The sequence below is a fragment of the Phaenicophaeus curvirostris genome, chromosome 7, assembly GCF_032191515.1.
Source record: "Phaenicophaeus curvirostris isolate KB17595 chromosome 7, BPBGC_Pcur_1.0, whole genome shotgun sequence".
NCBI classification, from domain to species: Eukaryota; Metazoa; Chordata; class Aves; order Cuculiformes; family Cuculidae; genus Phaenicophaeus; species Phaenicophaeus curvirostris.
This window is the reverse complement of record NC_091398.1, coordinates 38,072,443-38,097,442: the sequence shown is the minus strand read 5'-3', so window position 1 is coordinate 38,097,442 and position 25,000 is coordinate 38,072,443. Positions and strand designations below refer to the sequence as shown.

General features: G+C 38.9%; 1 protein-coding gene across 9 annotated transcripts in view; it reads left to right on the top strand.

Moving 5' to 3' along the window:
- The window catches only part of GTDC1 (glycosyltransferase like domain containing 1), a 174,152-nt gene that overhangs the window by 112,595 nt on the left and 36,557 nt on the right, over positions 1–25,000 (top strand). For all 9 annotated transcript variants that reach the window (XM_069861584.1, XM_069861583.1, XM_069861590.1 and 6 more), the window contains one exon: positions 24,121–24,492. In XM_069861584.1, the coding sequence (XP_069717685.1) occupies positions 24,121–24,492 (372 nt within the window). The remainder of the gene's footprint in view (positions 1–24,120; positions 24,493–25,000) is intronic.

Genomic DNA, 25,000 nt, shown 5'->3' with positions numbered 1-25,000 from the left:
TAAAAGCTAGATCCAAAGTGCTGTCTGTGAATGAATTCCTTGTGTTAAGACTCAAATTGGGTATTAATTGGAGCTGTGGCTTGGGTGAGAACTGCTAGTAGATTTAATTTGGGAAAAGACCTGCTATAATAGTAGTCAAAAAAAAAGCAAAAGAACTGGAATAGTCATTGAATGAAACATTGAGGAACAAACCTGCCAGACAAGTGCCATTATCATTTTTTAAATGTGCACGTAAGCTAGATGTCTTGTTAGGTTAAATTGTTATGGATATCCATTCATCTGTGGAAAAGATGGTTATTTCTAGTGAGAGTATTGCCTTCCCTTCCTAGTGCATATCTCACTAATATTGTTCATACTGGTGTCACCTGAGGATCAGAGAACTGAAATACACATCATCTGCAACTATTTTGGGGAGACTGTTTGAAAGCTGAACTTAGCTTTCAATCCAGCTCCGTTACAAGCGTAATTGTATTATGGAAATTCAATCATCCCAGAGTTCAGAAAGCCAGCTTTGAAGTGGCCAGTATCAAATATTTTTCAAGATTTACTTAAATTTTTTAAAAGACCCATTAAAAAACATTGAATTTTAATGAGACTTGAACTTCTATGTGCTTACGTCAATTGTGAACCTGGAAATTAGGCTCTAAGGACACTTAGTTCTTTGGACGTGTGCGTTGACCTGCCTTCTGTTTAGACACCTGCTTCCACATGATGGTCCTTTGAGAATAAAAGCATTGAAAAATGTGTTTTCTGAAGGGGCTAGTTTTTAAAAAGAGTGGTTCTTAAAAAAAAACCAAACAAAACAGACTGACTGTTCAGTCAGTCATCCTCCTCCATCCCTTCCTCCTCAACCCAATAAAAACTGGAAAACTTCTGAAGACTTGTGTGGAAGGGCAAACACGCTTTACGTAAGGAGCTGCTATCACAGGATTTCCTTCTCATTTCAGGCCAATATATTCAACTCTTCTTGCATCTTCTTTCAGTTACTTGAGAATACAATGACCATTTGCCCCCCTTTTATTTCACAGAATACCTCAGTGAAACCATAGTAGGGTGTGCATGTGGATATAGGGAACTGGAGTATACAAGTTTAGGTCTTCTGCTTTAGTCCTCCTGTGGTTTATTTATTCATTCTTTTGGTATCATTAAGATTTCCTTAGTTTATTATTGCCAAGGAACAGACAGCAAAGGTTTCACCTACCAAAATATTCTTAGAATAAGGAAACAGTAACGTTAGGAGTCTGGCATCACTGAATTAAGCATCATGTTAAATTTTTTTGGACTAAATCCAGCAATACTGTAGTTTATTAAAAAATATATATTTCAAAATTGATGTTAAGATGTTAATTTAACTCTGATGTTCATCATGTATAGATATCTGCAGGTATACTTAATGTATTTTTAATTTTCAGGCATAACTTGAACACTTAACAATAGTTAGTTACTAAGGTAATGGCAAATAAAATAGTAGCAAAGTTCCTCCATTGCAAGCGGATAGATTTAAACATATTTTTGGTTGAAAGATAACTTGGGTCATCAGATTAATATATCGTTGATGATTTGACTGCTTTCTTCTATCACAAAGTCATTATTTGTTTTATTCAGTTGGATATAATTGTTGTCTTCTGAAGATCTGCAAAATCAGGTTCCTGACAACCTGGCAGAACCTCTGCATGGTTGCATGGGTCACGGCAAACCTCCTTCCTGCTGATAGATAGGCTGGAGCTCAGAGTGAAGGAAAACAGTGAAAACTACCTGCCACTTATTTAAATCATCTTTCAAGCAGAAGGTTTTGCTTTTTGGGTTCTGTGTGCATCCTCTCCACAATGGACAATCAGGAGATGTCAGCACAGGAAGGACATGGATCCAGAGGAGGGCCATGAAGATGATCTGAGGGCTGGAGCACCTCCTGTACAAACACAGACTGAGAGAGTTGGGGTTGTTGAGCCTGGAGAGGAGAAAGCTCTGTGGAGACATTATAGTGACCTTCAGTACTGAAAGGGCCTCCAGGAAAGCTGGGGAAGGGCTTTTGATGAGGAGTGTAGTGATAGGAGAAGGGTAATGGAGTTTAGCTGGAAGAGGGGAGGTTTAGATTAGATATCAGGAAGAATTTTTTCCTGTGAGGGTGGGGAGGCCCTGGCCCACGTTGCCCAGAGCAGTGGTGGCTGCCCCATACCTGGAAATGTTCAAGGGCAGCTTGGATGAGGCTTTGAGCAACCTGATCCAGTGGGAGGTGTCTCTGTCCGCAACAGGGGGGTTGGAACTGGATGGATTTTAAGGTCCCTTCCTACCCAAACCATTCTATGATTCTCTGATTAAAAAAAAGGTGGGAGATATTAGGATCTTTTTCCACTGGATAGATACATAACTTTGGGCAAAACTCTTCACCTCCTTTACTTACCCTGTGGTTGAAACGTGGCTAATAAGGCTTATAATTTGTATGCTCAGTATGCAAATTGGCATGGTAAAGTATGCTTAAAAAATGGCCAATGAACCTGGAAAGCGATTTTTCCTATTCAATTTGAAAAGGAAGAAAGTATCAAAATGTGATTGTCTAATTGCGTCTTCACAAACCGCGAGGTGTATGTATAAATGTGACTCCTACATGTTACCTCTTTAGAAAGTCTTTTTGCCACAAGAAGAATAATGGCCGCACACTCAGCAGGCTGCAAGAGGATGAGATAGCATGCTTGCAGCATTTCTTTGCAGCATAATTGCAGCATCAATGAACCATGAATCCAGCCTAATTAACATAACTGGAACCACTGCAATCATGCTGCCATTCAATTTAGTTTTTGAACATTCTGGTGAAGTATCACGGTTCTGCTGGTTTATTGTTGAGATGCTTTTGAGAACTGTCCACTTGCTTTCTTGCTGCTGTCCTGATGTATTTTTATTGTTTCAGGATAACTAGGAAACTTCAGAAATGGAAGATCGTTGGCTTACGGGTTCCATTACTGAATCCGAGTAGAAATAATTCTCTATTGCTTCTGTAAAAAGTAGTGAAACCATTTAGTATGCTATAAAACTCAGAGTAAATGTACTAAATATCCAAGTTAGACACAAGTTCTGAATTGTAATGGATAATTCTGGAACTATTTTGAGTTAAGGACTGCATTCCCAGCATTTTAAAAATAGCATTTTCTATTACTCTTTATAAACACTGTACCTAGGAGAAGCATATTTTAGAAAACCGTGGATCTTTTTAATGTCTTTCTCTAAAAAATATTTTTATTGTTGCTGTTGGTTGTGGTACAGTAGAATCAAGAAGCTACAAAAGTAGATCAGGTACCACTGGTCTTCACAATAGAGCAAAATAAACAGCTGGTTTGGCTGCAGAGATCAAGGGATTACTGAAAACATTGATAGCTGGTAGGCAGGAGAGCTGGGACTGGGAGGCTTCCCACATCTGTCTTGGCCGTTAGGCAAGTGGTCCTCAACGGTGCCACTGAAGCCACTTCAGTGTGATACACAACTAGGAGTTACTTCTGCCGTTTGTGGCAACTGAGCTAAAAGGATTAGGAATCAACACTCTATTATTTTCTTCTCTTGAATAATTGCAGAAAGGAGAGAGTAGAACTTTTCTGTGTAGGTGATTCCAGTTAGATGTGATCATGGTTTTTGCGTTTTTTTACCACATCTCCATGAAAATCTCAAGATCAGTGAAGTAGCTGGGGGGGTGGTTAATGACTTTACTGTGAAAAAAAAAGAACAAAACAGGTAGATTATATTTTTAAAAATCCTCAAAAAGCAGTTAAATAAACAAGTTTGGCATTAGGACCTCCAAATGTTAAGTTTGGAAGTTGTTCATAGCTAATGGAAGTGATTCACTGAGTCACAGAGTTGTTGGAGTTGAAAGGGACCTCTGGAGATCTTCCAGTCCAACCTGCTAAAGCAGGGTCACCTACAGCGGGTTGCACAGGAACATGTCTGGGTGAGTTTTGAATATCTCCAGAGAAGGAAACTCCACAACCTCTCTGGGCAGCCTGTTCCAGTGCCGTGTCACCCTCACAGTAAAGTTTTTCCTCGCTTTCAGGTGGAACTTCCCATCCTCCGGTTTGTGCTTCTTGCCCCTTGTCCTGTCAGTGGGCACCGCTGAAAAGAGTCTGGCTCCATCCTTTTGACAATCATCCTTTAGAGATTTATAAGCATTGCTAAGATCCCCTCTCAGTCTTCTCTTCTCCGGGCTATACAGATCCAGGTCTTTCATCCTTTCCTCATCAGAGATATTCCATAGTTTCCTACTCAGAAAACCTCCCATATATAGAACCATAGAGTCATAGAATTACCAGGTTGGAAGAGACCCACCGGATCATTGAGTCCAACCATTCCTATCAAACACTAAACCATGCCCCTTAGCACTTCGTCCACCCATGCCTTAAACACCTCCAGGGAAGGTGACTCAACCATCCCCCTGGGCAGCCTCTGCCAGTGCCCAATGACCCTTTCTGTGAAGAATTTTTTCCTAATGTCCAGCCTAAACCTCCCCTGGCGGAGCTTGAGGCCATTCCCTCTTGTCCTGTCCCCTGTCACTTGGAAGAAGAGGCCAGCACCCTCCTCTCTACAACATCCTTTCAGGTAGTTGTAGAGAGCAATGAGGTCTCCCCTCAGCCTCCTCTTCTCCAGGCTAAACACCCCCAGCTCTCTCAGCCGCTCCTCATAAGGCCTGTTCTCCAGCCCGTTCACCAGCTTTGTTGCTCTTCTCTGGACTCGTTCCAGAGCCTCAACATCCTTCTTGTGGTGAGGGGCCCAGAACTGAACACAGTATTCGAGGAGTGGTCTCACCAGTGCGGAGTACAGAGGGAGAATTACCTCCCTGGACCTGCTGGTCACGCCGTTTCTGATACAAGCCAAGATGCCATTGGCCTTCTTGGCCACCTGGGCCACTGCTGGGTCATGTTCAGTCGCTGTCAACCAACACCCCCAGGTCCCTCTCCTCCAGGGAGCTTTCTAGACAGACTTCTCCTAGTCTGTAGCTGCACAGGGTTGTTGTGCCCCAAGTGCAGGACCCGGCACTTGGCCTTGTTAAACCTCATCCCATTGGACTCAGCCCAGCGGTCCAGCCTGTTCAGATCCCTTTGCAGAGCCTCCCGACCCTCCAGCAGATTGACACTTCCACCCACCTTAGTGTCATCCACAAACTTGCTAAGATGTTCTGTAATGCAGTGTACTTACCTGAAAGCAATGAATGATGTGTATAACTAGGGTATGGTTTGAGAGGGAGGGGTAAATCTCCCGGATAATTGGTGGGTAGAAGGCTGGTTTTGAACTTCATGTGGTCTAATAATCCCTTACCAGTGTGTATTCTGGAAGAGCTCCAATGTCACAGGTTGGGTGGGCGGTTTGAAGGCTGGTGCTGCTGGAAGCAGGAGATACAGTAGTTTCAGAAAAACATTCTATGGTGGTTTTCTCTGTTTTCATCTGCTTTTTTCCTTGGGTGTAACTTCAGCCCTTTTCATTCATGTGGCTGATTCAGAAAATTATGTTGTACATGTTGACATCCAGGCACTAGATTTCCATTTGTTCATTGTTTTTTTTCCCGCTAATGATGTTAACTCAGGAAGTTACTTGTTACACTTTTCACTTTAAGCATCTCGGCATAAATTTAGCAACTACAAACCTTTTGAAATAGCCATCTCATTCATGTGTTGCTTCCTTCTGTGTCCTGATGTGACCCTCAGTCAGCATCTGAGATCATATGAAGCTCTTTCCTATATTTCTGCAGGACTGACAGCAGAATTTATCCATGACCTTTCTACTCTTTTCTTTTTTCTGTAAGATTCTTAATGTCTTCTGAGAGGTAGGCATTTTTTTTCAACCTTCTTTTTCTATTTCTAATACAAAAACTTGTTTTTTCCCTGATCTTTATTTGTTAATGTTCACCGTCTCCGGCCGTCTGATGCATATGCAACAAAACTAAGCACTGCTTCTCATCTGATTTTAGGTGTTACTTAGTCATTCTCTTCTAAAAAGGCATAATATGTGTTTTAGCTCAGATTCACCAGCTGAACGTCTACTAAACGTGGGGTCAAGCAGAGGGCTGGATGCGGTTGAGGAGGAGTTGAAGGAAATGCAGAGAATAGCTGAAGTGGTTTGTTCCTGGAAGACTGACTCTGTGAATCATCCATTTAGAAATGAAGGAGGAGTGCCAATTAAATATCACAAAAGGTTATGATAAGCATCTAAGCTATGGGTAGAGATCACAGTCTTTCAGCATCTTTATTCCCTGCAGCTGCAATGTGTAAGCTCAGGAAGATGAGTGAACATTGATACTTTAAAAGTTCAATAGCCACGCTTGTTATTGAATGCAGTTACTGAGAATTGACAGAAGAAAATATTTTTGAGATGAATATCCAAGTAGAGATCATATTTCTAGTTTAGTGTGCAGCAAAACCAGTGCATTTGAATGGCTGTCAGGTCTGGTAGAAAGAGAGAATAACTGCTCTGTGGTAAAATATTGCAAAGGAAATGATCAGTCTCCTTCAGAACTAGTGGTTATTTTTGTTTTTGTTTTTTTTTATTGTTCGTAGGTGCAAATTCAAAAGCGACTCTGACCAAATGTCAGAAGCAATTTGAGTGTTTGGTATTTTGAATCTAATTGCACTATTTCAACAAACTCTTGCACATATTCCTGGCTGCTTTTTAAGCACTTATATGTACTTTACTGCCTTTTATACAAATTCATGAAATAAGGTCCTTCAAGACACTGAAAAATGTAAGTTGGTCATTCTTGCTGAACTAAATAGATCAAAAAATATTAAGGAAATACATCTGTAGACAAATACAGACCTTTTCTCTATATGCTCTTTGAATATGTTTTCAGGCTGTTTGAGTGCAAAATAATTTCCAATTTTCACCTTTGATATCTATCACTGTATTACTGTTATGAGATTTATTTTTTTAACGAGTCATTGCTAGGCACTGAACAAGTTTAGGAATATTTTAAGATGAACTATGTAGAAAAAAAACCCCAAAATTGTTCATGAAGAATTTGTAGGAGGTACTTTAGTAGAAACCAACAGGGAAAGCCACAGGTAAATGAGAAAAGAAATTATTGAATACTAAGGGCATGGTGATAATAAGCTTAAAATCTGTTAATAACTGAAATTCTGTTATTTTGGGGACTGTGACCTAAAGCAGTGGCTGGTGAGCAGATCCCAGACATCACAGTTCCCACTGTCTTGTACAACCCTGTGCAATGATGCCGACCATACAATCCTGCTTTAGTAGGTGATGTTGATAACAAGTCTCTTCTTCATCCATAGATCTTGTAGGCTGTCACCTACTCTTATCTCGAGCCTAAACAGAGCCCATTGTCCCAATGTCTTCCTGCCCTGTAGAAAGGTCCATTTGGGACACATCTATCTGCTCCTACTGTTGTTCAATGACATGAAGTGGGAAGCATGGAACCGGGGAGGCATGCAATTTTCTGAGTGCCCGAAGGAGCGCTTCCCCCATTAAAAAAAACCCCAAGAAAACAGCACTTTGATTAATTTTAAGGTGATTGCCTGTTAAGAGACTCTGAAAACTGCTTTTCAATTAACAGTCTAGTTTACATAAAAGGCACATATTGATGAACATAGTCCATGACTTCTTGCTCAGTCTCATTATTCTCCTCTAATTCATATGGAGAAGCTAAGATTTCCAGGGATCTCGCTGTTTACCAAAATCCAGAGTACTTAGAGGTTAATGTTCTTATTACTTTCTGGTGAGACTTTCATCTCCTGTTTTCTTCACAAAGGACAATAAATGAAAAGGTGGAAGGTGCCTCCAGAAAGATCCCAAGGGTACAGATGATCCATGAAGAATTAGCTGAATGCTCTTGTGAGAGCTGGCAATTTCCCTAAAACTGTATTGGCATATAATGCTTCTGAATATCTGACAGCCAGATATTTCCCTATTCATATTCAGAACCATTTTCCATGCCAAATATTGCTGATTGATGAATTTGATATTTAAGTTGCTCATCATGCTCTGAGCCCTTCTCCTGCAACATACCCAAACCCCCTGTTAGCCACTGTGATAGGAAAGTGCTCAGCATTTCCCATGACCTAGGCAGTAGCCTTTTTGTATGCATAGGAAATGCGTAATGGAATATAATATGTGTAATATAACTGGGATGCAATGCCTTCCTGCACTAAAGAAACATTTGATTTGGAGAGGAACGAGAAAAAGGATCGGGTAATAGAGACAATAGGCAAAGGTGTGCAGCGTGAAACACTGCAAAACAAAAATGTTTCTGAGAGCTGAAAGTGCTAGAACAGCATAGTAAAATAAAACTATGTTGGGGTGTTTATGCTTATTCACATGAGTACTGGTGGAACAACTCTTGCATTCATCATGCAGCCTTCCTTATATTTATGATCATGTACCTTACTTCCAAATCAGAATCAGTTATATTAGAAGAGCTGATTACACTCATATTGTGAGGGGAGTTTTTTATCTCCAGAAATTGGTTCTATAAAAAACTGCCTTATTTTAAGAATTCTGACTTCAGACATATAATCCAAAATTGAGGCTTGATTGAAGCTGAGGAACCAAACACAATCTATTGCTTTTTCAAAATTATAGAGAGAATACTTCTCTTCTGTTTGAAGGACATTCTAAAAATATTCTGGTAGTTATTAATGGTAACTTGAGTGAGTTGGAGGTGTATACATATTTGGTATCAGAAATCATAAAAAAAGAAACTCCTAGTGTTTTTATGTGCATGGGGATCAAAGATCACCTGATTGTGACATATTTGATGTGGAACATTGCATTATATATCCAAACTTCTTCTGAAAGTTACATTTTTCTAGTCTGTAGCCATGTTCTACTATGAATATACATTAAATATTTTTTGTTATTTTATTCAACAGTGTAGTTTTAAGCCTTCTTTTCCTAGTGAAACATTTTTTTCCTTAATGCATTAGCATGGGTAAATGACTACAAAAGCTGAAGTTAAGATCGAGTCCACTTTGACCTAAGTGTCACAGTGGGTTGGGTTTTCTATTAGTGAAGGACTGCAGAACATGAAAGTCCAGCCCTGTGCCGGGGCTGAGATTAGATCTGAATGCAAGGAAAAGTAACAAAGGTCCACAAAATATCTGAAATCTGCAAATACTTCCTGTACTTAACCTACACTTTCGTTGCGTGACTGTAAAGAACAGCAAATCTTTGTTCTTTTCCCTCTCTATTTGCATTCAGTCAGTGCAGTGATATAGGAGAAAGGTTTTGGGGAGCAAACTTGTTATCAGCCTTCCTACAGTTTCCATCTGATTCTGTCAACAGTGAGTACATCAAAACCATGAGTTTACAGCTACTTTTAAACATCAAAAAAGCTTTGTAAAAATTATAATATCTACACAAATATAACTTATATACACATACATAACATATATACGTGTATAACATGTAAATGAATATAAACATAGAACACGCATGTGAAGTTCCTTTTTATCTTTAATTTTTAGCTGATATTGGAGTTGGTTACATTTATGAAAACCTATTAGGGCATTTCTTGGGTCTGTATTCCAGAACATTCTACTAACTGTCATTTAATAAAAAGAGAAGAAGTCCAAGAAATGTGAAATGCCTCTTTCATTCTCTGTGGCTTGCCAGAATGGTGTTGATTTAGCAGGTGGTCTGGTGGTTTTGTGTGCAGATAGGATCATTGGCCATGGGTTTAGGGATTCATATATAGGGTAGAGAAGGCTATAGCATACGTTACTTAAGAGCTGGAAATATGGCAAGAAAAACAGTTCATGTCTTCTCACAGCTCAGCTCGTGGTAATTTGAACCTGAGATAAATTGATAGAGAAATCCTGTTTATGGATCATCAGCTGCAGAGATATTATCGAAGAAATTGTGTCCCTATTCACTAGGAACACCTGTATGTAAAGCCATGCTATAATTGTTGAGACACACTGAATCAGACTTCTCTGTCTCAAAACAAAACAGAAAATATAAATATGTGGAATGCCCCAATCATCATACTTATTCTTTTTTTCATCTCAACAAGGTTACTCTTTTGGAAAACCCTTGTGAAAGCAATCCCCTCTTTTTGGTTAAAAGCCATTCATATAGCGACAAACCACTGTTCTTCCATTTATATCTGTATTCATCCATTTAAACTCTAAAGCTTTCCAGCTTACTTCTTGGATTTATAGCCAGCTGGCTGCTGTGTGTAACATGAACATATTCTGACTGCACGTGAGACATTTTGTCTCGTTTAACTCATAAATGTAATGTTCACTCTAGGCCACAGCTCACCTGCATATATTTAGCATTGACTAAGTTCCTGGAGCCACGGCTTTGCCATCTCTTTGAGTATGTACAATCTACTGCTATGAGAGTTAAGTCAACCCACCCAACCCCAAAACAAAACCCAAAACCCCTTCCTGGAACTGAGTTGGATCAAATGAATATGTTCAAGATGGTGGGTCATAGCTGAGCCAACTCATGTGGGATCAATGCCCACTTTTTGGCATTTACAATAAACTTTGGAATGACTTTGTAACACAAATGCTTTAATACAGCATTATTGGAAGGAAGAAGGACGCACGCTCTCTTTTTATTTTTCTTATGAGTGCTAGATTGCTGATTTTTCCAAAGGTTATTTGATAAGCTGTACCTGTTTATTAGCAGATTTCTGTAGTCTTAGTATGTCAAAGAAATTCTTTCTGCTCTAAATCACGAAATTATCAATGAGAAGCTTACATTCAAAGAAAGAATAAATATTAAAATTTGTTAGCATGCTTTGGCTTTGTAAGTAATCAAATATATTATTATTTTTTCTTTATACAACATAGCTGGATTCTAAGAGAGGCAATAGAAGCATTAATTAATAGTAGTAGTCCTGGATAATGTCGTAATAAGCAATACAACATATTAAAGCACATTTATTCTTGCCAGCTATCAAGGGGAACCTTTACATGTTTTAAAGGCCCATTAGGTTTGTTTACATACTCAGTTGAAGCTGGTATGCTTTACTTCCAGTGGAACTGCCATTGGCAGGGGTTGAGCCAGACTTTAGTACTTGACTCCAACGGTATTGAATTTCCTGACTGTTGAATGCAGTCAGTAATATGTTGTCCCTACTTCAGAGCAATCTGTCTCTCTGGAACTGCAGGTACGACCCCAAACAATGTAGTCCCCAAATCTGGAGTGTCTAGGGGTTACTGTCATAAAAATGGAAATAACTGGAATTATGTATTAGAAGCAATTTTCCACAATTGAAAAGGTGGTCAAGGAATCTGAACCGTGCCTTCAGGTATAATACCCAACAGAACAGAAAAGTGCTGGGCTTCAAATTGCACTAGCAATCTGGAAAGGATTTTCTGACTGGAGCTATGTTAAGTGTTAATAGTGAAACCTGGGTAGTTTTTCCTTTGATCTCTTCTCAAGCTCATATAGAATAGGATCAAAATAAAAATGCCATTTATATGAACACCTTGTTCTTTTGATCTTGGCACAAAAAAACCTGTCTGCAGCTACAACTTTGCAAACAGTGCATCTGCTCCTTTTAGTTGGACCTTCTAGTCTATCATAACTTTTAATAAATGGTGTCACAGCCAGTTTTTTATATAGTTCATGAACTTGGTTGTAATTTTTTCCCTAAGAGTCTTTAACTACACTTTTTGAAGAACCAAGAATAAGGTAAGCAGGCCCTGTAAACTGGTGGCTTATGCTACTTTGGGCATCTATGTATTGTAATGTAGCAGCATATAAATGTTTACATCATATATTCAAGAAATAATGTTAGTTGTTCTTTGATCACTTGGGCAAACCTGTTAAATTAGTGTACTCGGAGTAAGAGAGAACATTTGACCCCAAGATTAGTTGGGCTGGTTATCATAGGTGCTACATTTAGCATACCCACTTTTTCCGTGAGAAAGATGATGTACCCCATGATGTCTCATGTTGAAACTAAGCCTTTCCATTCATTACCCACCTCTGCACCAAAGACTGTAGAAGTATTACCACTAGTAGTTATGGATCCCCTTTGCTTTTATGTAGAGATCTACAAGACAGATGATCCATGGATGAACATGCGTACCTTTCAGCTCCCTGTTCCCCAGGGCTGATGGTCAAGAGTGTTTCTTTGGAAGTCATTATTGCAAGCACTTAAAGTAAAACCACTTCTTCATGCTCTTTCAAATCTCCTATTAAGATTCTTCTCCACCAAAGGCTTCGACTGCATGGAAACAGCTGAGCTGTGTTTATTATGATGATTGATAGTGTCTTATTGTGATCCCTGCTTCAGTTGTTGTAACCTCCAAGAATAGATGAGATGCACACAAAGCACCGTGCCAAAAGAAAGCAAATAAACAGAAGTCCTGCCATTCACTAATGTCATAATTGCTGCTGTCCAGGAAGAGGGATTAGCAAGTGTGAACACTAGCTAGGAGAGACTTAGTGGCCAAGCAATATTTTGGGTGTCAAGTGTCTCTCTCAAGCTTTACGTCCCACTGTAACTTATATTTAGCCTTTAAGCTTATGGATAGGAACAGTCAACTTGTTAGTCGCCGTAGGCAAGGAACACTGCTGGGTAAGTGCTGGGTAAGTGCTTAAGCTCTTGCTGAAATGGCTGTACTTCAGGTAGCTCCACAGGAGCTTTCCTCCAGCAAGTTTTGTTGCAGACTGAGTTGGATCTCTGTAGTTCTTCATGGTGCAGGAGTATTCCTGAGAGCTAGAACCATGCCTATAATCTATAATCCTATTCTTATAAAGTAGTACAGTATAATTCATTGTGTATAATAAAGGTACTTTACTCCAGCCAAGCTAGTTTGAACACCAAAAGCTGCGTGGATGTATTTGTCTGGTACTGGACTGGGATTAATGCATCCTGCTGAGATCAGGTATTGCTGCTAATGCAGCCACTCTGCCTCCAGAGTTTCTGGTAATTAGTACAGAGCTGCTCTAAGAAAGTTCAATGCTGTAATTGTCTAAAGTGTAATATCTATCCAACTCTTTAATTTTAGCAGAAAATATCTCCCTATTCATCTTTCTCCAGTTCTCATCTCATATGTCCGTGCAGTGTCAGTGGTCCCAGCATCCAGACCTACCTTTTGCATCATTTAGAAGAGGGATGTGTGACTCTTTGGATAAGGAGTTAAAGTGAAAGAACTGCAAAGAGTCATAGTTTTTCTCCTTAAAATAAAAATGTGACTGCCCTACTTCTGTGGTTAGCATGAAACAAATAGGCTCTGCCATGAAATCAGTGGGGTACAAGTTAATACAAGGTAGTAAAGGAATAATAATAAAGTAAAACAGCAAAATCCACAGTCTTTTATAACAAAAACAGTATGATCCTTTTGCAGTCTAAGGCCCCAGTCCAGATAGTGTTTTCTGATGCCTGGATAAGTCCAATTTACATATATACAAAGTGTATGAATAAAGCTATAAAAGTATACTTAGTATTTTACTTTTTTTCTCCTTGAAAGTAATTCACTATTGTTCAGACTTTCAGCTTTCACTGGTTTTGTTTCCAAACCCCAAAAGGAAGAGAAAGTAACAAAAGTCCGTAAAGGCAGAAGGGATATGTTCTCATTTCAGTTCACAGAATTTCCTGCCTTTAAACAATACAAATATATGCCCTTAGGTTTCCAACGTGCAGGAAGGATACTGAATCCTTGAAAGAGATTGAATTAAAAGCAAGTCCACTATAGCAACAGCAGGTTTTAGCAGCACATCCAATAGATCTCAACAAGAATTCACTGGCCTTTAACCATGTTGCCAAGCCTCACAAAATTCTAAACTGCCGGCTCCATAAATGAACAAAGGCTCAAAACCAGCAAGCAAATTCTAGGCTGATTTGGGCACAAATAAAATCTGATGCTTAGTAATTGTTCCCTATTCATTCCATTTAAAGCTGTTATTTAATAGAACCTTGAGTATCCACAAGCAGAATGGGCATGGAAGTTTGCTATGTAAAACCTTTTAAAGTACGTTTCTTCCCTTAGTTATGGTTGCATGTTTGTGCTGAGCACATTTCTCATGGTATTTGGAGTGGGAGGACCTTAAGAGCATGGGGGCAGCTGGCACTAGTTGACACCAGGAAGAGCATGGCAGGTTGGGGAACCAGAATCTTGAGAACTGGAGGCATGGACGTAGATGAAGAGAAGAACTGGAGGATCTTCCTGTTGGTGTCATTAAAGGCTTTTATTTTGATTTTGTTGTTTCCCTTGAAGTTCTCACATGCTGGCTCTGGGAAGACCTTATAGCAGCCTTCCTGTATTTGTGGGGGGGGGGCTACAGGAAAGCTGAGGAGGGGCCCTTTGTCCAGGAGTGCAGTGATATGATGAGGGGTAATGGTTTGAAGCTGAAAGAGAGGAGATTTAGGTGAGATATTAGGAAGAAATGTTTGACTGCGAGGGTGGTGAAGTACTGGCCCAGGATGTCCAGAGCAGTGGTGGCTTCCCCATCCCTAGAGATGTCCAAGGCCAGGTTGGATGGGACTTGGAGCCCCTGATCCAGTGGGAGGTGTCCCTGCCCATGGCAGGAGTGAGACTGGATGGGCTTTGAGGTCCTTTCCAACCCAAACCATTCTATGATTCTATGATTATTGTTTGAATGTTATGTTAATGACGAAGTGTGTTTTAGATTTTTGCGTGCGTGCAATAATTATTTTTTATATTTTCTATTTCTCTAGCTTTTTCAGATAAAACTTTCTTCAGTTAAAGCTTCAAGTGTAAGTAGGCTTCATTGCTTATTTATTTCTTGGGTTACCTGAGAAAGTGTTAAATAATTAAGGTGAAATATGTGTTTTTCCTGAGAAACACACAGAAGTTTGCATTTGCACAGTCGAGTGAATTATCAAAACCAGATGTCAGCAAGTGGAACATTTTACATAAATTTATTAAAATCATTATTTACCTGTGAGTTATAAGAAGGGCTTAGTTGCACTCGTTTGTTGCCAATGCGTACTGCCAATAATCTGCCAAAAAGCAGCTTGCTGGCAAAATCACTGAAATGGTTAGCTTATGCTTGCACAGAACATTACAACCCGGAGTCAAATGAAAACCTACTGTAAACGAACTCTTTGATGGTGGATTCGCTGGAATATGTTATTGATATATGGTATACAGTTTATATGGATTATGTATACTGCGCAAGAAATATGGATATCTATTAAGGGTAACTTGATATGTAATCGGTTAGGACAGTTATTGTTTTCAATATTTGCTATGAATAAGATCACACAATGACTGTTCGGTTTTCAACTACAGACTCTTCACATGCAGCTCAAAGCACCAGCATACTATTTGTTCAATTAATGTGGAAAGGCTATTGAAAATGTAAAATATCTGACATCTATACAGAGTAATTTTAAAGGCAACTTTTCTTCTAGGAACAATTTATACATTACATAAACTTGTATTTTTCATCCAAGTATCATTTCAAGAATCGCAAGCTTAAGTATTGGAGGCCATAGGGAAACATAATATTACGATAATGTTCTTTGGTGCGGTTTGGAAGGTTTTAGGAAACATTTGGAAGTATTTTTCTCATAAAGTCCCTTAACTATTGAAGTGTTATGATAGCACTCCCTCTTGCATTGCGTATGCTACGAAACAGCCTGTTTAAAGGGGACATCCATCCTCTATATCCTGATTAGAAGTATTTCCACAAAACAGGAAATTATATGTTACAGGATCCTGCTATTAGTTTTAATTAAAAAAAAAAGAAAAAAAAAAAAAGATGACTTAAGGTGTGATATCAGTTTTCAAACACCCATTTCCAGTTCTGTTTAGCAAGGTCTGGAGCTGTATGTCAAATTTGCATTTTCTAAAAAAGCACTCAAGAGCTGAGCTGGTGTTTTTCTGTTGAAGTAAGCACTAATAGACATGACCAATCCTTTAGGATCCTAAAGAACCTTAAAAACCCTTGTAATTCTTAGAAGCCTAACTTTTTTCCCCATGGTGTAAGTCATTCTTTTGAACTTCTGCAGAAGCAGAACTTCAGTCCGCAATTCCTAAATTTCTGACAGTTGTTATCAAGGTGACTTTTCATGCTCTGGAAGTGTTATCTGTTACCTTGCAGTGTCGGTGTAGCAGATCTACGCAGTCATGATGTTTAGTTATAGGGAAAATTACTTTTCTGTACTATCAATTAATTCATGTTTTCGTGTCCTGTGCAAAATAATGCATAAGTTATTTTCATCTGCATTATAAAATATGTATTGCAGTTCATTACCATCTTTCTGAGGAGTTTTTAAATTATAACAATTTCATTTGTTGAGAATAATGTTCTTAGAAATTATAACTGCACAGATTCTTTCATTTAGTGTTGAAAGATTTCAGGAAATTGAAGATGTGAATTCGAAAATAATATATTTAGGGTCAAGCTTTGTGTCTCATGAAGGCAAAGTGAGCTTTGCCTTTGACTTCAGTGGGTCTAGAGTCTCCCTTCTGGTATTAAACTGCAAAGTATTCACTATCTGATACTTTTTTTGCTGACCTAAAGCACTTAAGGTATTGTTGAAGTTGTTTGTCAGGAGGAAATATGTAACAAAATGGAATAATCCCAGAAGTACTGGATAATGCTAGATGTGCTTTTGGCTGTAATAATGTCTAGCAAGAGCAGCAGCACAGAGGATTCAAAACCAGGAAAGCTTAGACTTTTGGGGATATATTTGTTTTGGAGTAGCTTCACCTGCTTTTGTTCCTGTTTTGCATAGCTTCACTGCAGGCTTGTGTTTTGGAAAGTGATACCTTTCCATGTATTTGAGGGAATAAAAATTGCTTTAGTTAAAACCCTGGTCACCAAGGATGTAAGTTTTACAGTGTTTCTCGAGCAGCAATCTTAACGTTAGAAATTCAAATGTGACGTTGAGGGGAAAGTTAAAGATCAGTTTGACAATCCTTATATTGAGTACAGATATGGCATCTTAGAGAATAAAGTAATATGAGTGTTGTTGAGTCAGAGTGATACTAGATTGGAAAGAAAAGTGTAAATACTAAGTGAAAGTGGGAATTTTTGGCAGTATCAAATATGGATGCTAGATATTATCTAGCTTTTTATTAGGGAGTGCAGTTATATGATGAGGGGTAGCAGTTTTAAGCTGAAAGAGGGGAGATTTATATTAGATATTAGGAAGAAATTCTTTACTGTGAGGATAGTGAGGCGTTGGTTTCCCAGGGAAGCTGTGGCTGCCCCATCCCTGGAGGTGTTCAAGACCAGCTTGGATGGGACCTTGAGCAACCTGATCCAGTGGGAGGTGTCCCTGCCCATGGCAGGATGGGCTACGAGCAGAATGCCAGATCAGAGACTTCCTGACCTCAGCGATTCCCTGAGTCTGTTCTGTATTTCCCCTGTGTTGTAGAAGAGAGAAGATGAGAGAAAAAAAAGTGAGGGAAATCATCACATCTCAAATAATATTTCCTTACTTCTGTATCTTGCAGTTCACAAACACAGAAATCTGTGTAAACTCTGTTTATTCTACTCAGGAAAATATACATTCTACTGTAGGGAGAGAAGCTGAGCTGCAGACCTTGTATTTCTTTTCTTGTCGTGCCCTTCCCAGTGCTTAATCTTGGCTCTGTTCAGTTTTCTTTCTGTTCTCTCTCTTTGCTCCTAATCCTTGTCCATGCTTATAAGCCCCTAATATTTATATGGCATTATCTGTGTTAGAGATTACTGCTGACAAGTAATCTCTTCCCTCTTCTGAATGAAGAATTACAACCATTGCTAAAGATCAGAAAGTGAAATTAGATCCCTGAAAGTATGTGACAAGTGCAATAAACCCTAATATCAAATTCCCTAAATATTGGGAATCTTCTTTTGAGCTTTTAAGTTTGAACTGTGGCTCAGCTTTGGGACATTAGACCACACTCAGCAACTCTGTCTTGCTGCAGAGCAAAATGTTATAGTAGTTTCAGGGGGAAAAAATGAAGAAAAAAGTAATTGAACTGAGACTACTCTCCCAGTTTTGTCAGTCGTTGCAATTTTTTGAGAAGCAGGTAAATATAAATCATAGAATCATCATAAAATCGTCAAATGGTTTGGGTTGGAAGGAACCTTAGCCATGAGCAGGGACACCTCCCACTGGATCAGGTCACTCAAAACCCCATCCAACCTGACCTTGAACACCTCCAGGGATGGGGCAGCCACCCCTGCTCTGGGCAACCTGGGCCAGGGCCTCCCCACTCTCACAGGAAAAGATGTCTTCCTAATATCTAATCTGAATCTCCCCTCTTTCAGCTTCAAACTGTTACTGCTGTATGTGATTCGTAACATGAAATATAAAAAATGTAAATATATAAATTTGTACATAAATATAAACCGCAATTATATACTAATGTAGTTGCTGTCTATTCCTGTTTGGCCTCCAAAGAGCTACTTTCATAACCTTCCTTAGAACAGAGTGGACAAAATTCTGACTTTTGAGAAAGCTCAAAGATACCCATTGCAGTTTTGGTGTTTGTGAAGTGTTTGGCCAGTAATATGTGTGCATGGTTATGTAGTTTTCCAGCCATTTGTAGTAATTATGGGCACAAATTCATCATAGGAACGGGATAAATTAATGGAAGCAGAAAGAAAGAAGGAAAGTGCCAAAGTGGAATTTCCTAGTTATTGCAAATGACAGAAATGACTGACCATCACAATCGTTATAACCCAAACAGACTCCATGTATTAGAAGCACAGAAGCTCTCCACAAACCTCTGTCGAGTTTTAGGTCACTAGCAAAGAGACTTTTGTGATTGTGTTTAAAGAAAAACGAAGGAAATTCTCAGACAATGAATCTGTTAGATTTTAAGTTATGCCTTGATCATCAACGGTGAAGGAAATGCATCAGCTTTAAAATGCATATGCTCCAGCTCCAAGGCCTGGGGAAGGTTTCTAATATATAATATCTGGTCATGAGTATCTCCATTTATTATTTTTTACCTCTTTAATAGCAATGTAATTAAAAGAAATAAATCCTTCAGAACTATCTTTAGCTTTGCTTCCAAATGTAACTACAGTAACACGAGCCAGTTTTCATTAATTCAAATTATTATTATTATTTTTTTTTAGCTTATATCCATTCTTACAAATTATCCTTGCTACTATTCCAGCCAGTATACAACACACAGAACTTGCTCGTATAATTTGATCTAACCTAAACCAGCACTCCAGTTAGTCTTTCTGATGTGGTTTCTATTCATTAGGCAGTGACATCATGGCCCTTCCATCGTTTTTTCTGTTGTTGATTTTACTAAAATGTTGCTCAAAGTAACTCTGGGTGCCACAAAAAGAAACCCGTTCCCATAAACAATTTGTTATTAGGGCAAATTAAGTGCTTGAATAAACACATATGATGTAACATGGCACCACGTTATGAAAGAGCAGCGGAAAAAGTCTTTCTGCTTCAAGGAAAAGTACATGGGTTTCCTAGAGCAGGGTTTTCGTGGCATAAATTAGAAGAAAATATATAATATATTCCATTATTCAAAATGGCAAAAATTTAAAGTTAAATTCTGAGATTTAATATGTGGAATTTTTATTATAGATGAACTTAATTTAATTTTTAACCCATCTGTTTAACTAAACATCTATACTCAGTATGCATAAAGGGAAAGTATTCAAGGCTTACTCTTAGAACTTGTCATAAAGTTTTAAATTTGGCTGTTAAATATGTCAGAGATGCTCAAAAATCTGAATAAGTAAAAGAAAAATAGTTTTGAAAGTTTTGAAAGCAAGTAGTGATACTAAAATTAGATGTCTGAGTCTCTCGCTGTTTGTTCTGAACTTTGACATAAAATTAAAACATTTTCCATGTTTTGTTTTTGGGTTTTTTAATATAAGGGACAGTACCTTGTGGAATCTGTTTAAAGTGGTAATATTTATATGCTTTGGTGATAACTTTTTTTGTGGAAAGTTTCTCACGTACAAGATTTCGCTCTCACAAGTTAATAGCAACAATGCAGTCCTCTCGTAATAAAAATAGAGTGCGATGGCATTTTTCTTTAAATGCTTAGTGTACATTGTAACTGAAGTTGAGAAAAATGGTGCATTCTTCTTGGTAACTAAATCCTACCGATCTGCTGTGGTAGTTCTCTAGCTTGTTTTTTAGAATCATAGAGTCGTAGAATGGTTTGGGTTGGAAGGGACCGTTAGAGGTAATCTAGTTCAACCCCTGGCAGTGACAAGGGACATCTTCAACTCCATCATGTTGCTCAGAGCCCCATCCAACCTGACCTTGAATGTTTCCAGGGGTGCGAACTCTACTACTTGCTTGGGCAACCCTTGCCAGTCTTTTGTCACCCTCATTGTCAAAAATTTTTTCTTTTAAGCGTATGTCTGCTCCTGCCTCAGCTCTGTTATTTGATACTAAGCCTCTCTGAGATTGCCTCTTCTCAAAGTTAAACAAGGATTTTAGAAACTCTGGTGATCATTGTGGAGTAGATACTGGCCCCAAATAAAAAAAAAAAAAAGGAGCACTTGTTTCTTCTCCAGGTTATGGACTTCTGGATGGTGTTGTAGGCGTCCAGCAATCTCTTGTTGTGTATAAATGACCAAGATCTGAGCAGGTATGGGATGGAGAGATGACTCTCTGTGGAACGTCGCATAAAAGAAGAATTAATGTAAGTTTGGAAGAGGAGAAATAGAATAGTTGCAGCATAATACTGTGTTCAGTTCTGGGCCCCTCACCACAAGAAGGATGTTGAGGCTCTGGAGTGAATCCAGAGAAGAGCAACAAAGCTGGTGAGGGGGCTGGAGAGCAGGTCTTACGAGGAGCGGCTGAGAGAGCTGGGGGTGTTTAGCCTGGAGAAGAGGAGGCTGAGGGGAGACCTCATTGCTCTCTACAACTACCTGAAAGGAGGTTGTGGAGAGGAGGGTGCTGGCCTCTTCTCCCAAGTGATGGAGTACTGGACAAGAGGGAATGGCCTCAAGCTCCGCCAGGGGAGGTTTAGGCTGAACATTAGGAAAAAATTCTTCACAGAAAGGGTCATTGGTCCCTGGCAGAGGCTGCCCAGGGAGGTGGTTGAGTCACCTTCCCTGGAGGTGTTTAAGGCACGGGTGGACGAGGTGCTAAGGGGCATGGTTTAGTGTTTGATAGGAATGGTTGGACTCGATGACCCGGTGGGTCTCTTCCAACCTGGTTATTCTATGATTCTATGAAAAATGTACTGGAGAAAATGTAAACACAAAAAAATGCACTAATGAGACATTGTCTTTATCCAGCCTGCATTTGGGAAATGCACATGAACAGGTTTAGAAGGTTTCGTGTTGTTATTAGTTTATTTTCAGGTCATTTATTTACGTGTCATAAAGAACATTAGCTAGAGGTTAGGGAGTACAGTATCCATTATATCATTCCAATCATGTGGACTAGTTGGTACTACATATGATTTACAATGGTCTTTCTGCAGTTAAAATTGTTATATTCAGGTACATTTTATACAAGGTTGTATTTAGTAAAAGCCAAGTGGTTGAGCACAGAGACGTCTTCCAATCAAACTCTTAAAAATTAATGCTTTTACATGAACGTTGTGGGTTGCAGCGAGAGCTGTTTATGGCTCTCTGCCTACATCCTTTATCATGTCTCCACTGTTGTTAGTAAAATATACAGAACTACTTTATGCCAAAACAATGGATGTTAATGCAGATAACTTGTTCCAAAGTTAACCATCAAATAAATCTCTCTTTTAAAAAAAACCTGTTAAGTGAAATAGTGTTCTAAAACTTTTAAAAATTGTCAAGATGATGAATACTGTCTGTGCAATACAAGTAAATACCATGGAATTGATTGCACACACATGTCTTAAATAAAGGATATTAAATAGTTTATTCCAGAGAGAGATCAGTGAAGTTTTATCTAATATTATTAGAAATTCTGCAGTGACGGATCAGATTTATAAGGGCTGAAAACTAAGAAGAAAACTTCTTCAGAATTAGAAATGGTGCATTGAGTGAATGATTGGCTGGGAGATTGAAGACAGGCAGGGGGATACAGCCTGACCTCTCACATGTCAAGCAATTCTTCTTAACAGCAAGGCTTTTTCGACTTCTGGTAGTTAAATTTGGGTGGGTAAACCAGTCCTCTCAATTCAGTCAGACTTGGTGGTTTAGAGCAAATCCCTTAACCTTTTTCTCTTTCAGCTTTTCCCATGTGTATATATATAAAATTATATCCTCACAGGGAAGTGTCTGCACTTCAGAGGAGCCACCACCAGCCAATTTTAGGCCTATAATACAGCTTAGATTGTCAAAGCGCTGACTTCACTGTTAATTGCACGTATGTATGGAATTCAGCCACAGTGAATTTATACTTTTATGCTCTGAGAGTCTGAGGTGGGAATGGTTTAGCTCAGGCTCACTCGGGAACCTGTCTTGTTTCTAACATCGGTAACGAATTTGGATGGGGCTGTTGCTGATGTCCCAGCCTATGGCAGGGGGGTTGGAACTGGATGATCGTTAAAGTCCCTTCCAACCCAAATCATTCTGTGATTCTATGACTGGATGTTGAATGTGACTGAACTCTTTCTGGTTGTATCTATAGAGCAGCTCCAAGGTGTGATGGTGAGCACCAGAAAAAAGGTAGATCAGTGGCTTGAAAATGGAACTTAGCATAGACAAACGTGAAAATAATATGCCAAAGGACAGCAAGCCAAATCAAATAGACATTACATGGAGTAGTTATGCAGTGACTGACTCAGGAAAGGAGATTTGGAGTTCCGAAGAAAAATCCTCAAAGCAATTAATTGAGGGGGCAACTGCAGTAATGCTTGCTTAGTGTGTGTGTGTTTGTATTTTGGTGGTGATTTTGAAGAAAAAGAGTCTGTTTGCATTTAAATGTGCTCCACTGCAGAGTGAAGTGTATGATTCTGGTGTTTAGGAATATTTGTTTTGACAAAGAGAGAAGGGAGTGGTTTGTTCACAGCCCAGAAACGAGCTGTGAGGGAGTAAAACTCTGAAGAACTGTGAAGGAGGTTGATGAAGTGGAGCAAGTGTTGGCTTTAGTAAACAGTTCAATAAACTTGCTATAGTGTGTAAACATTTGGAAATTAAAAGGAAATGGAAAATTTAAATGTCTCTACTTATCTGGGAGAACCATAGTCACACTGAGAAGCATATAAGTAAATAATATTGGGGTAAATTAACTTGAGGTACAGACAGGAATTAAGAGGATCCCATGGCCATGCATGTAGTCCTCTCTCCATGTTAATTTAGAAGAGTCATAGCTGAATGAAGGAACTTCACTTGAGTGTTTCCTGGGGAAGGACCATAAATCACTAGTACTTTAAATCAAACACTAAAACTAGATCTGCATAAATTATTATTTTTCATCTATTACAAAAATGAGTTCAATGGCCTCAATCTGACTGTGTAAATGCATCCTGCTGTTGGGAAGGGGTTTCTGCAGCATGGACATCAAATGTAAGAGCCAGTGGTGTCTAAAACTGTCTGTGGTACTTCAGGAAGGTCCTGAGCAGCTCTGCCTGAGTTTGGCCATCTTAACATTCACTACTCACACCTGTGAAAAAAAAAACATGGGAGTGGTTGCTTTTATCCTGTGAATGGATGTAAAACTCCACCCTTTTCTCGTAGGTGTATTTAAGGTCTCTTCCCATCCCAGCCTTTCTATGATTAGAGATAACAGGCTAGGATAACTGGGTAAGACAACCCACTTCCATGTTATGGTATGCATTTGGCCCATGCTACTAGAAACTGAACTGTCTTTTTTTAGCTTTCATTGACCTATGATGAAGCAACTTGCTGGGCAGAGTCTAGACACAGGCAAGACTCATGTTAGATAGAACACCACTGCATTTAGCTGTAGTCCTGGAAAAAATACCAAGACTTTTCTGGTAGAATTTACTTCCCAAAGATGTTCCCTTTGTCTTATTTTAGCAGGCATATAGTTTTGTTCTGGCTTTTGATGCATGTGCCGTTGGTGGTTCCATGAAGAACTTTGACTTCTCAGTCAGTGAACCTATTATTTTATTTCACAAGTATCACCTTCACTAAAATGTGTATTTAAAGATTAACGTACTGAATGCTAGTGGACTTGTTGCTTATATAGATATAAACATCAGCCATATTTTACCTTCTCACCTGCTATTACTTAATTAACGATTACCAGGTGAAACTGAAATTCAGCATAAGCACAATATAGATTTTTTTATTTCTTCTTCTTTTTCCTAACAGGTTCATGCCACAGCATAAGCTCGCCCATTTGGAAAAGGTAATTGGTGTTGAAAGAAATGGAGATGCTTATCAACTGGAGGGTCTGCCTGGCCAAGAGAAGAGCAGAACTTTGGGCGGTTTAATGAAAAGCAGCAATGCACATCACGAGTCTGGACTCTGTGAAGCCCAGCCTGGACTTTATACCACACAGTGTGAGGGTCTGTCTTCCCCGTTAATGGCACTGGCAAGATTGAATAAGTCTGATGCATCAGAAAGTACAAATCCTCATCAAGAAGAAGAAGATAAGCAAAATCTGACTTTTAACCTCTGTAATATCTCGAGTGGACAGGACTATCAGCAAAGACCTTTACACATTGCCTGGCCTCACAGGTGGTAAGTGGTGAACAAATCCAAATACTGTACCTACCAAACATTTATGAATTTGTTTTCATCCTATTTCTGTGACTTCTGTCGTGTATAAAATAATTTCTTAAACACATGCTGACACCCCACACACGTGTAGAGGAAAAAGATACATGACTACCATCTGATTATTCCAAATAATTTGTTTGAATAGATGTAGTTCAGTAACACTAACCAGACGTTTAGCCATTGATGTGAATGCTTTCTCTGTTTGCCCAAGAAAAAAGATAGCCCTGCTGCGGAAACGATAAGCAGAATTCTGGCAACTCTCTTTTTGTATAAAGCAATCTACAGATGACAATTAATATCTAATGTTATTTAAATTATCTTAATTACTTTAATGCAAGTGATTAAGTGTAAAGATACATGGTGACACCGGAGAGCTGATGTTAACCCACTGTCTGCATTTTAAAAGCACCCTTTAAGTGTCACATAAATAGAAAGCATGTTTGAATGTATTAATAGAGAAACACTATTT